Here is a 13,840-nt window from a genome sequence, read left to right as displayed (position 1 = left end):
TGTCACTATTTTCAGATGACATGATTTTATATATAGAAAACCCCAAAGAATCCACCAGAAAACTTTTAGAAGTAATAAATGAATATGGTAAAGTTGCAGGATACAAAATCAACATACAAAAATCAGTTGCATTTCTGTACACTAACAACGAAGTAGCAGAAAGAGAAATGAAGAATACCATCCCATTTACAATTGCAACAAAAAGAATAAAATACCTAGGAATAAACTTAACCAAAGAGGTGAAAGATCTGTACACCGAAAACTATAAAACATTTCTGAAAGAAACTGAAGAAGACGCAAAGAAATGGAAAGATATTCCGTGCTCTTGGATTGGAAGAATTAACATAGTTAAGATGTCCATACTTCCTAAAGCCATCTATAGATTCAATGCAATCCCTATCAAAGTTCCAACAACATTTTTCACAGAAATAGAACAAAGAATCCTAAAATTTATATGGAACAACAAAAGACCCCGAATAGCTAAAGGAATCCTGAGAAAAAAGAACAAAGCTGGAGGTATCACACTCCCTGATTTCAAAATATACTACAAAGCTGTAGTAACCAAAACAGCATGGTACTGGGACAAAAACAGACACACAGATCAATGGAATAGAATCGAAAGCCCAGAAATAAACCCACACATCTATGGACAGCTAATCTTTGACAAAGGAGCCAAGAACATACAATGGGGAAAAGAAAGTCTCTTCAACAAATGGTGTTGGGAAAACTGGATAGCCATATGCAAAAAAATGAAAGTAGACCCTTACCTTACACCATACACAAAAATTAACTCAAAATGGATTAAAGACTTGAATGTATGACCTGAAACTGTGAAACTTCTAGAAGAAAACATAGGCAGTACGCTCTTCGACATCAGTCTTAGCAACATCTTCTCAAACACCATGTCTGACCGGGCAAGAGAAACAATAGAAAAAATAAACAAATGGGACTACATCAAACTAAAAAGCTTCTGCACAGCAAAGGAAACCATCAACAAAACGAAAAGACAACCTAACAGTTGGGAGAAGATATTTGCAAACCATACTTCTGATAAGGGCTTAATCTCCAAAATATATAAAGAACTCATGCATCTTACCAACAAAAAAACTACCAACCCAATTAAAAAATGGGCAAAGGACCTGAACAGACATTTCTCCAAAGAAGATATACAGATGGCCAACAGACACATGAAAAGATGTTCAAAATCATTAACTATCAGGGAAATGCAAATCAAAACTACAATGAGATATCACCTCACGCCCGTCAGAATGGCTATAATTAACAAGACAGGAAACAACATGTGTTGGAGAGGATGTGGAGAGAAGGGAACTCTCATACACTGCTGGTGGGAGTGCAAACTGGTGCAGCCACTATGGAAAACAGTATGGAGATTCCTCAAAAAATGAAGGATAGAAGTACCATATGATCCAGCTATTCCACTGTTGGGTATTTATCCAAAGAACTTGAAAACACCAATTTGCAAAGGTACATGCACCCCTGTGATCTTTGCAGCGTTATTCACAATAGCCAAGACTTGGAAGCAACCTAAGTGCCCGTCAAGGGACGAATGGATAAAGAAGCTATGGTATATATACACAATGGAATACTACTCAGCCATAAGAAACGATGAAATCCAGCCATTTGTGACATCATGGATGGACATTGAGGGTATAATGCAAAGTGAAATAAGTCAGGAGGAGAAGGTCAAATACCGTATGATTTCCTTCATTAAGTAGTAGATAATAACAACAATAAACAAACACATAGGGACAGAGATTGGATTGGTGGTTACCAGAGGGGAAGGGGGGAGGGAGGAGGGTGAAAGGGATAATTCGGTACATGTGTGTGGTGATGGGTTGTAATTAGTATTTTGGTGGTGAACGTGATGTAATGTATGCAGAAATAGAAGTACAATGATGTACACCTGAAATTTTTACAATGTTATAAACCAATGTTACTGCAATAAACAAAAAATTAAAAAAAAAAATTTTGCCATTTTAATAATTTTAACTGTACAATTCAGTAGTATTACGTACATTCATAATATTGTGCAACCATCACTGCTACTTCCATAACATTTTCATCATCCCAAAGAGAGACCCTGTAACAATTAACCAATCTCCTATTCTCTCCTTTCCTCAGTTCCTAGTAGCCTCTAATCTTTCTATGAATTTGCCTATTCTAGATATTTTATAAGTAGAACCATATAATATTTGTCTTTTTGTGTTTTGCTTATTTCACTTAGCATAATATTTTCAAAGTTCATCCATGTAGCATGTAGCAGAATATCATTCCTTTTTATGGCTGAATAATATTCCATTCTTAGTATATTTTGTTTATCCATCTGTTGATGAACACTTGAATTGTTTCTACCTTTTGGCTATTGTGAATAATGCAATGAACACTGGTGTACAAGTATCTGTTTGAGTCCTTGTTTTCAATTATTTGATAGTGGAATTGCGGAGTCATATGGCAATTCCATGTTTAGCTTTTTGAGGAACCACCAAATTGTTTTTCACAGTGGCTGCAACATTTTATATTTCCACCAATATACGAAGTTTCCAATTTCTCCACATCCTCACTAACGCTTATTTTTCATTTTTTAAATTATTACCATTCTAGTAGATATGAAGTAGTACCTGACTTCACTGTGGTTTTGATTTGCATTTCCCTCATGACTAATGATGTTGAGCATCTTTTCATGTACTTGCTGGCCATTTGCATATCTTCTTTGGAGAAATGTCTATTCAAGTTGTTTGTTCATTTTTTTTTTTTTTTTTTTTTTTTTGTGAGGAGATCAGCCCTGAGCTAACATCCGCCAATCCTCCTCTTTTTTTTTTTTTTTTGCTGAGGAAGACGGCCCTGGGCTAACATCTGTGCCTATCTTCCTCCACTTTATATGGGACGCCGCCACAGCATGGCTCACCAAGCAGTGCGTCTGTGCGCGCCCGGGATCCGAACCAGCGAACCCCGGGCCGCCGCAGCGGAGCGCGCGCACCCAACCGCCTGCGCCACCGGGCCGGCCCCTGTTTGTTCATTTTTTAATTGGGTTGTTTGTCTTTTGTTGTTAAGTAAGGAGTTCTTTATATAATCTGGATATTAAACCCTTACCAGATAAATGATTTACAAATATTCTCTCTCATTCTGTAGGCTTTCACTTTGATAATGTCCTTTGATGCACAAGAGTGTTTAATTTTGAGGAAGTCCAATTTATCTAATTTATTTTTTGTTGCTGTTCCTCGTGCTTTTAGTGTCATATCTAAGAATCCATTGCCAAATACAAGGTCATGAAGATTTATCCATTTTCTTCTAAGAGTTTTATGGTTTTAGCTCTTATTTTAGGTTGTGGATCCATCTGCAGTTAATTTTTGTATATGGTGTGTGATAGGGGATCTAACTTTATTCTTTTGCACATGGAAATCCAGTTGTCCCAGCACCATTTGTTGAAGAGACTATTCTTTTTCCATTGAGTGGACCTGGCAACTCTGTCAGAAATCAATTGACCACAGACATATGGGTTTACACCTAGAGTTTCAAGTCTATTCCATTGATCTGTATGTCTCTCTCTATGCCAGCACCACACTGTTTTGATTACTGTAGCTCTGTAGTAAATTTTGAAATTGGAAAGTGTGAGTCTCCCAACTTTGCTCTTCTTATTCAAGATTGTTTTCGCTATTCAGGGCCTCTTGTAATTCCACATGAATTTGAGGATTGGCTTTTCCAGTTCTGTGAAAAAAGCTGTTGCAATTTTGATAGAAATTGCACTGAATCTGTAGATTTCTTTGGGTAGTACTGACATCTTAACAATATTAAGTTTTTCTACCTAAGAACATGAGATGTCTTTCCATTTATTTAGGTCTTCTTTATTTTCTTCAGCAATGTTTTACAGTTTTTAGTGTCCAAGTCTTTTAGTTCCTTGGTTAAATTTATTACTAGGTATTTTATTCTTTTAGATGGTATTGTAAATTGAATTGCTTTTTAAATTTCCTTTTGGGATTGTTCATTGCAGGTGTTTAGAATCACAACTGATTTTTGAGTAAATCTGCTGGCAACTTTGCTAAATTATTCATCAGCTCTAGTAGATTTCTTATGGATTCTTTGGGATTTTCTACATATAGGATCATGTCATCTGTGAATAAAGTAGTTGTACTTCTTCATTTCCAATTTGGATGCCTTTTATTTCTTTTTTTTGTCTAATTGCTCTGGCTAAGACTTCCAGCACAATGTTAAGTAGCAATGGTGAAAGTGGGCATGCTTGTCTTGTTTCTGATCTTAGGGGGGAAGTTTTCAGTCTTTCACCATTAAGTATGCTGTTAAGTTTTTTTTTTTTTAATTACGAAAGGGTATTGGATTTTGTCAAATGCCTTTTCTACGTCAATTGAGATGGGCATGTGATAGTTCCCCTCATTGCTTATAATGTCTTGGTGTGTGTCTCTGTGAGTTTATTCTCCTTGGAATTTGTTGAGCTTATTAGATTTGTAAATTCATATCTTTCATCAAATTTGGGCATTTGGGGGACTTCTTTCTTTAAACATTCTTTTGCCTCTTTATTTTCCTCTTTGCTTTCTGAGACTCCCTTAATGCATATGGTGATCCACTTGATGTTGTGCCATAGGTCCCTTAGGCTCTGTTCACTTTTCTTCATTCTTTCTGTTCCTTAAACAGGATAATTTCAATTGTCCTATCTCTAAGTTTAATGATTCTGTCTCCTGCCTGCCCAAATCTCCTGTTGAAGATCTCTAGTGAATTTTTCCATTTCAGTTATTGTGTTTTTTGAGCTCCAAAATTTCTGTTAGGTTCCTTTGTATAATTTCTCTTTATTGATACTCTGATTTTGTTTATACTTCTTTTTCTTGATTTCCTTTAGTTCTTTGTGCCTGTTTCCTTTAACTCTTTGAGCATATTTAAGACAACTGTTTTAAAGTCTCTGGTAAGTCTGATGTCTGGTACTTAATCAGAGATGGTTTCTGTCAATTTATTTTGTTCCTTTTAATGGGTCACGCCTTCCTGTTTCTTTGTATGTCTTGTAATTCTTTGTTGAAAACTGAACATCTGAATATTATAATGTGGTAACTCTAGAAATCAGATAGTCCACCATCCCCAGAGTTTGATGTTTAAATTGTTTAAGGCTATAAGTACAGGCATACCTCCAAGATATTGTGGGTTTGGTTTCAGACTACCACAATGAAGCAAATATCACAAGAAAGCAAGTCACACTAATTTTTTGGTTTCCCAGTGCATATAAAAGTTATGTTTGTACTATATTGTAGACTATTAAGTGTGCAATAGCATTATGTCTAAAAAGACAATATACATACCTTAATTAAAAGTACTTTATTGCTAAAAAATGCTGACCATCATCTGAGCCTTCAGCAAGTCATAATCTTTTTGCTGGTGGAGAGTCTTGCCTCGATGTTGATGGCTACTGACTGATCAGAGTGGTGGTTGCTAAAGGTTCAGGTGGCTGTGGCAATTTCTTAAAATAAGATAACAATGAAGTTTTGCTGCATCAATTGACTCTTCCTTTCAAGAATGATTTCTCTGTAGCATGTGATGCCGTTTGATAGCATTTTACCCACAGCAGAACTTCTTTCAAAACTGGAGTCAATTCTCTCAAACTCTGCCACTGCTTTATCAACTAAGTTTATGTAATATTCGAAATCCTTTGTTGTTATTTCAATAATCTTCACAGCTTCTTCACCAGGAATACATTACATTCAAGAAACCACTTTCTTTGCTCATCCACAAGAAGCAACTCCTCATCCATTCAAGTTTTATCATGAGATTGCAGCCATTCTGTCACATCTTCAGGCTCCACTTCTAATTCTAGTTCTCTTGCTGTTTCCACCACATCTGCAGGTACTTTCCCCACTGAAATCTTGAATATCTCAAGTCATCCATGCGAGTCAGAATCAACTTCTTCCAAACTCCTGTTAATGTTGATATTTTGACCTTTTCCCATGAATCACAAATGTTATTAATGGCATCTAGAGTGGTGAATCCTTTCCAGAAGGTGTTCAATGGACTTTGCCCAGATCCATCAGAAGAATCACTATCTATGGCAACTATAGCCTTATGAAATGTATTTTTTAAATAATAAGACTTGAAAGTGGAAATTACTCGATTCATGGGCTGCAGAACGGATGTTGTGTTAGCAGGCATGAAAAGAACATTAATCTTGTACATCTCCATCAGAGCTCTTGGGTGACCAGGTGCATTGTCAATGAGCAGTAATATCTTGAAAGGAATCTCTTTTTCTGAGCAGTAGGTCTCAACAGTGGGCTTAAAACTATTCAGTAAACCATGCTGTAAACTGATGTGCTGTCATCCAAGCTTTGTTGTTCCATTATAGAGTATAGGCAGAGTACATTTAGCATAATTCTCAAGGGCCCTAGGATTTTCAGAATAGCAAATGGACACTGGCTTCAACTTAAAGTCACCAGCTGCATTAGCCCTTAAGAAGAGAGTCAGCTTGTCCTCTGAAGCTTTGAAGCCAGGCACTGACTTCTCCTTTCTAGCTATGAAAGTCCAGGATGGCATCTTCTTCCAACAGAAAGCTGTTTCATCTACATTGAAAATCTGTTGCTTAGTGTAGCTACCTTCATTAATTATCCTAGCTGGATCCTCTGGATAACTTGCTGCAGCTTCTACATCAGCACTTGCTGCTTCACCTTGCACTTTTATGTTATGGAGATGGCTTCTTTCCTTAAATCTCATGAACCAACCTCTGTTAGCTTCAAACTTTTCTTCTGCAGCTTCCTCACCTCTGTCAGCCTTCACAGAATTGAAGAGAGTTAGAGCCTTGCTCTGGATTAGGCTTTAACTTAAGGGAATGTTGTGACTGGTCTGATCTTCTATCCAGATCACTAAAACTTTCTCCATATCAGCAACAAGGCTATTTCGCTTTCTTATCATTTGTGTGTTCATTGGAGTAGCACTTTTCATTTCCTTCAAGAACTTTTCCTTTGCATTCACAACTTGGCTAAATATTTGGTGCAAGAGACCTAGATTTTGGTCTATCTTGGCTTTCGACATGCCTTCCTCACTAAGCTTAAATCATGTCTAGTTTTTGATTTAAAGTGAGAGATGTGTGACTCTTCCTTTCACTTGAACACTTACAGGCCACTGCAAGGTTATTAAGTGGCTTAATTTCAATATTGTTGTATCTCAAGGAATAGGGAGGCCCAAGGAGAGGGAGAGAGAAAGGCGGAATGGCCAGTCGGTAAAGCAGTCAGAACACACACAACATTTATCGATTAAGTTTGCTATACATATGGGCGTGGTTTGTGGCACTTGAAAACAATTACAATAGCAACATCAAAGATCACTGGTCACAGATCACTATAACAAATATAATAACAATCAAAAAGTTTGAAATATTGCTAGAATTACCAAAATGTGACACAGAGACATGAAGTGAGCAAATGCTATTGTAAAAATCATGCTGATAGACTTGCTCAATGCAGGGTTGCCACAAACCTTCAATTTGTAAAAAAATGCAATATCTGCAAAGCACAATAAAGCAAAGCACAATAGAACGAGGTATGCCTGTACTCCATTTGTTCAGTGAATTTCCCAAACTATTTTTGCAAAAAACTGTATTCCTTGTTGTGCATGGTCACTGAAGTCTCTGTTCCTTAGTTTGTGTTCTGCTAGTATTTTGACAGAAATTTCCTTGAACACTAGTAGCTAAACAAATAAAAACAAAAATAATACTCTTCCAGTCTTAGCAGACTGGCTCCGTGCAGAACCACTCCCTTAACACTTAGCCAGGCTTGAACCATCCCTATATATTAGCCTGAGGTGAAAGCTTAGGGATTGGATTTCTCAGGTCTTTTTTGAGCACAAGCATCTTGCCTTGGGCATCTGCATGGCTTCCTAAATTCCCATGTATACATGGGGCTTTTCAATGCCCTAGTTTCCCAAAGAATCTCTCTTCAGCTTTTGTTCTTGGGCCTTACATCGTCTATCATATGATTCAATGGTAATCTCTTGCCCCAAGCGTCTACAGGTTGTTAGTTTGGCTTGTAGTACTTCCAAGCAGTGCCTGTAGCCCTCTGGCTGAGCTCTGAGTCAGACAAAACAGAGATGTGTGCCCTGCACGAATCCTTCAGGTAGCCCCCAGATAGGTTACAATAGACATACACAACAATTTGTGAATAAGGTCTGCTCTGCTCCCTCTGGAATCAGGGCTCACACTGGGAATGTGGAGACCCTTCAAGACTGCCATTGCACCAGGGAGGGGTTGGGGCAAGGGCAAGTAAAAATGCCATAAAGCTTTCCTACTGCTTTGAAGTCACCTCTTTCTTGATTCAGTGTTCACTTAGTTGCTGCAAACCTCTTACTGTTTTCCAGAGTACTGGTCAATTTGTTTCTGACAGATTATGCTTGCTTTTTGATGTTTCTTTGGGGGGACAAGAGCTTGGAGCTGCTTACTCTGCCATTTTGCTTACCCAAAATTTTAAATTTTGAAACCAAATTTTAAATGTTGGCAGCCAAAGATACTAAGGATTTAAAACATTTATATGCCTAGCAGATCTAGTTACTTTTTTATTACATACCATTGGAGTGCGATGCTTCACTTTGGTCTGGATAACACCATCTTTTTCGAACTGTATCATATCATTGAGGGGGTCCCACGGTCGAGTACTACAAAAAAGAAAAAAATACCACTTGTTTAATGACTAACCAAAAAACTCAAAAATTTTTCAAAAACTTTTTCAAAAACTTTCTATTTGATTAGATTTTGTTAGTAATTATAAACTTAAGACTTAGATTTGTCATACCTAATCTTCTGAGCCTCAGCTTATTTTAAGACTAACTACTATCATGGGAGTCAAATTTATCATAAATGAAACATCAGAATTAAAATCTCACACTAGCTTATATATACGGCTTAATAAAAAAATTATCAACAATAAAAATTCTAGAAATGAAGGCAACACACTATGCTGATATATTGTTTGTAATATACACTTTAATTACTTACTCTGCAAACTTGTAATGCCATTCTCCTGTGAGTGAATCCAGTTCAAATAACTTGCAAGTCCACTCTTCATTTTTTGTTTTCCGATCTCTGGCAGCTTGTCTTTGAGCTTCTTCTAAGACGTACTTCTCTTGAGTAGCTTCTGTTTGGTCTTTGGTATTTATTGCTCGAGTTACCCGCTGCCAGAGTCTAATACGTGTGCAAAACAGCATTGAAAAAGCAACAGAAAATCAACTCTACACAGAATAGGCTTGAATCCCCTTGAGAGAAAATGATGCCCATGTGGGTTTCTGGCTTTGACCAAGTTCATGCTCAGTGCTTAAAAATGAGTCCAGATATAAAAAGTGGTGCTGTGAGTAGAGAGACACAGTGGAGACTAATTTTTTTTCTTAGCAAGAGAAATTTATTACATTGGTTCTTAAACATATGGCAATGAATGGTACTGACTAAGATGATAGGACTGTAATGAAGGCTCAAGACTCTACATTTTTAACAAGCTCCCCAGATGATTCTTATACATACTGTTTAAGATCCACTGGACTCAAAGATCCAATAGTGTAATGCCATGCTTCCCAACCTTGGATGCAGGAATTATCAGGGAACTTTTAAAATCAGACTCTCTGGGGATAGGCCCAAGTATTTTTTTTTTTTAATGTTTCCCAGACATTATGCAGCCAGTGTTGAGAACCACTGATTTAACAAGAAAAGAAGACTGAGGTAAAATCTTTTCACTACTAAAGTTTAGTTTCTTACCAGATAAATAAAATTATAACATCTATATTCCACCCATCTGGGAAGACAGCACATGGGTACTGAAGGAACAAAGACTTTGGAATCACGTTGGCTTGGGTTGAATCCTAGATCTGCCACTCTTTGGCTGGTGAACTTAAAGTTACTTATCCTAAGACTTGTTTTCTTCATCTTTTAAAATATGTTAACTTATATCCACACCTCAAAAATTGTTGTATAACTTGGCGAAGATTTGCTCTGGATGGAGAGCATCATGTTGTTACAGCTGAAACATATTCCTCAATCTTTGACAATCTCAATTTTGAGTGTAGAAGGAAAGCACACATAGACTTGAATCCCCGCCAGAGAGAATGATAATGCATGTGGGAACATGTAATGAGGACTAAACTACATAATGTGTATAAAGTACCTAGCACAGTGTCTCTTACACAGAAGCTTCCTTAACCTAACACAGAGAAATATAAGAAGAATAAAATTGGGCCATGTGTATATAATATTTTTGGTTCAAAAGTATTAGAGATACAGCAAGAAGTTCATGACTTAAGAACAGAAACTGTGGCCTTAATTATTACTCAACTAATGTAAGTTCTAAAGAAGCTTGCGCATCTAGCACCATTCTTAATTATAGAAAATGAAACAAAAGTAGATTTTGTACCGCTCCCTTCATCTAGAGTCCTACATGCCTAATCCAGGTTAGAAAATAGCTGCCAGAAAAACCAAGAATCACTAATTAGTCCCACAATTTCATGCAAACAAGTTCTTTTTTTTTAATAGGCCCTGGAGCAGGTAACAAGAGAAAGAAAAAAATGGGAAGTTTTAGTTCTGAGCTGCAGAAAACTAGCATGATTTGTATTATATTTATTTGACATTCACATATACAAAACAGAATCCTGACACATCCCACAAATGTTAAAACTATTCTGCTGAATTCAAATATGACTGAAGACAGACAAAAGTGACCACACTACTGAGGAACTGAAAAAGTACTCTTTGATCATCATGAAGTTAGCTGAAAAATGGTACACTTACTTCTCTGATTCAAAATCTTCCTGCTCTTCAAATTTTACAGTGTGCCTTATTAATCTCCATTGCTTAATGTCTGGTGTTGGATTCCAGAAAACTTCTGAATTATCAGTCTTTTTTTCATTAATAAAAACTTCACTATCCTATATTTAAAGAAATTAAAAGTTAATGTAGAGAATTACCTTTATTTAAAAGAGGGTACATAGTATAGTAATATAATAATAAGTAATACTTTCTTCCTGATACTTAATCTCACAGTTAAACACATTTTTAAAACAAATATAACTAGCACTCATCTAAAAGCCCCAAATCTCTTGTCATTTTTATAAAAACATTAACATTAAATATGTAATACTAGTCATTTTAAAATTTGATTGAATACACAGGAAGTTCGTGAGATTTCACAAGTTTTACTTAACAAAGATATTTCAGACAATTCCATGCAGAGCCTCAACAACCATCTCCAAATTGTCAAAGCAGAGCACAGTGTTTGCAGCAGCTACAGTGAGATGATGGGGACGATCTACACACTCAGTATATGTAGAAAAACCTGAAAAAGCCTTTCTAGGCATTAAAAATTTGAGCATGATCTTAGAAATTTCATTTTTTAATAAAGACTGTTTTTATATTTTTTCCAAATGATATTCAGATAGAAGTAAATTCTAAAAATTACAGAGCATATGTGGCCTCTTGAATTTCTAGATCAAGTTTCATTTTATCATATTTCTCATCATTTTCTGCTTATTGTAAGGCAGAAAACAGCATATACTCAGTGCTCACAGTGAGACTGCATCTAGGCAGTAGCATGATATGATCCTTTTTATTCATTGAAGCTCCTCTTAACAAAATTACATACATGTGAATTTAGGTCAGCAGAGAAGTAAATAAAAGCCATTGCTCTCATATACCACTATTATCCGTTCCATGTTCCTCAGAAGGAAATATGACTCTAATTGGAAATGCCCCTCTTCCCTCTAGGTGAGAGGCAGTATACTGCTGTGCATAAAAGCACAGCCCTGGAGCCAGAGTGCCTGGCTGGGATTCTTGCTCTGCCACTTACTTTGAGCAAATTATTTAAACTCTTTGTCCCTCAGTGTCCTCCTCTATAAAATGGGAATAACAATAGTACCCACCTCACAGGATTATTATATTAAATATTAAATGAGTTTTAATATGAGGAACATTTTTAAACAATGCAGTATACAGTAGGTGATAGATGTGTTATTTTTATTGATTTCAAGTTTTGAAAAGATAAAATATTATATAAAACTAAATAATGTTGACAAATCAACACCAAAATATTTGTTAAGCTGAAGCTTATGCTGAATAGTGATGCTTTTAAAGCAATAAAACAAGTGAGCTTATAAAATTAGTAATATTTTTCCACAGAACAAAATTCTTTTGTAAAACTAAAATATAAAAGTACTCACCCAATGGCCTTCCAAAGTAGCTAGGACTTCTTTTCCCAATTTAAGTTTCCCTGATATTTGATTAACACAGTCACTACTACCTAGAAATGGCTTTTAAAAGAGAAAATGTTAAAGAAACATTTTACTTTTAACTCATATTTATATATAATATAGACAAAAAACAACGGAAAATGTAATTGTTTAGTTACAGTGCTGTTGAAGGCACAAATGGTGAAATACTGACTCAAATTTTAATCAGAAATGTTCAATAAAAAGAAATTCGAATTTGTTGCTGTGGAAAAAATAGGTAAAAACAGACAACGTGAGATCCAAATAAACATATTAAAAAAGATCACACTGATGTAACTGACTCAGGTCCTGAGGTCTTCTGACTCAAGACTGCACTCTGTCAATGCTACAATACATTAAGCAGTAACAACTCAGTACACCTAACGGACTTACCTCATCTGTTGAAAGAAATAACACCTCCTCTTTCAAAACAAAACAGTAAAACAATACCCAACCAAAAAACCCTCCAAAAAATAAAATTAGAAGGAATATACTTTGAGTTACTATAGTGCCTTACTGATGTCTCTCCTCAGGGACAAAATTTTGATGCTCCAATCTAATCCTTAAAAGTGTCATAAATTACTTAAGACCTCTTTAGTCATGATTTTCAAAAATCATTATTGCCATACAAGCAAAAAATTTGCTAAGATAAAAAAAAAATCAAAGAGCATTGCATCAAATAATACTTAAGAGAGATCTTTTTTATTGCAACAAAGTTGCTGATCAGCTGGATATCAAAATAGGAGCAATTTTTAGTAATAAATATTAAATAATTCATAGAAATATTTTTATCTGAACATAATGTACTGTCTTACACCAACAAATGACACTGTGAAAAGGCCTTAAATTTCCCTTCCACTCTGAGGCAGACAGGATTTTCCAAAGATGCCCTCAATCATATCTACCCTTCCCCCTCCAGCCCACATGCTCTTCCTCAAAGAAACCCATTGAGAAGTGGGGTCTACATCCCTTCCTCTTGAATTTGGGTGGGGTTATAACTCTTCAACTAATCAAGGATGGTGGAAGTGATGTAATTTGACTTTTGCGGCTAGGTCATGGATGGCAGTGCAGCTGCCGCCTTGTTCACAAGGACACTTGCACTTGGAACCCTGAGCTGCCAGGTAAGAAGTCTGACTACCTTGAAGCCGCCATGCTGTGAGGAAGCCAAGCCACATGGAAAGGCCACATATACAGGTGCTCAGCTCAGCAGTTCTAGTCTTTCAGTCTCAACCCAGGTATCAGATACATGAGTGATGAGCCTTCAGATGATTCCAGGCCCCAACTGTCGAGTCACTAGTAGCCTGCAAATTTTCCTAACTGAGGCCCCAGACATTATGTAGCAGAGACAAGCCATCCCCAACATGCCCCGTCCAAATTCCCAATCTATAGAACATTGAAGGATCAGAACATGGTTGTTTTTAAGCTTATGAGTTTTAGAGTAATTTGTTAGGCAGAAATAGCAACTACTACAACACTTTCTTAGGGTACACAGCTATAGCTCAAGCTGATACATACTTTTTGGTACTTTGTAAAGCAAAGCTTTAATTTACTGAAAAATTTCTATCCATTCACTTCTTAAATCTCATCTCCTATATAATACAAA

At 36.3% G+C, this 13,840-nt stretch overlaps 1 protein-coding gene across 6 annotated transcripts in view; it reads right to left on the bottom strand.

Annotated features, from left to right (window-relative positions):
- Positions 1–13,840, bottom strand: part of OSBPL8 (oxysterol binding protein like 8) — a 207,204-nt gene that overhangs the window by 14,026 nt on the left and 179,338 nt on the right. For all 6 annotated transcript variants that reach the window (XM_058568744.1, XM_058568745.1, XM_058568746.1 and 3 more), the window contains 4 exons: positions 12,190–12,279; positions 10,766–10,902; positions 8,990–9,175; positions 8,562–8,649 (listed from right to left, as the gene is read on the bottom strand). In XM_058568744.1, the coding sequence (XP_058424727.1) occupies positions 8,562–8,649; positions 8,990–9,175; positions 10,766–10,902; positions 12,190–12,279 (501 nt within the window). The remainder of the gene's footprint in view (positions 1–8,561; positions 8,650–8,989; positions 9,176–10,765; positions 10,903–12,189; positions 12,280–13,840) is intronic.

The sequence above is a fragment of the Diceros bicornis genome, chromosome 25 (assembly GCF_020826845.1).
Source record: "Diceros bicornis minor isolate mBicDic1 chromosome 25, mDicBic1.mat.cur, whole genome shotgun sequence".
NCBI classification, from domain to species: domain Eukaryota; kingdom Metazoa; phylum Chordata; class Mammalia; order Perissodactyla; family Rhinocerotidae; genus Diceros; species Diceros bicornis.
This window is presented reverse-complemented; position numbering and strand designations above follow the sequence as displayed.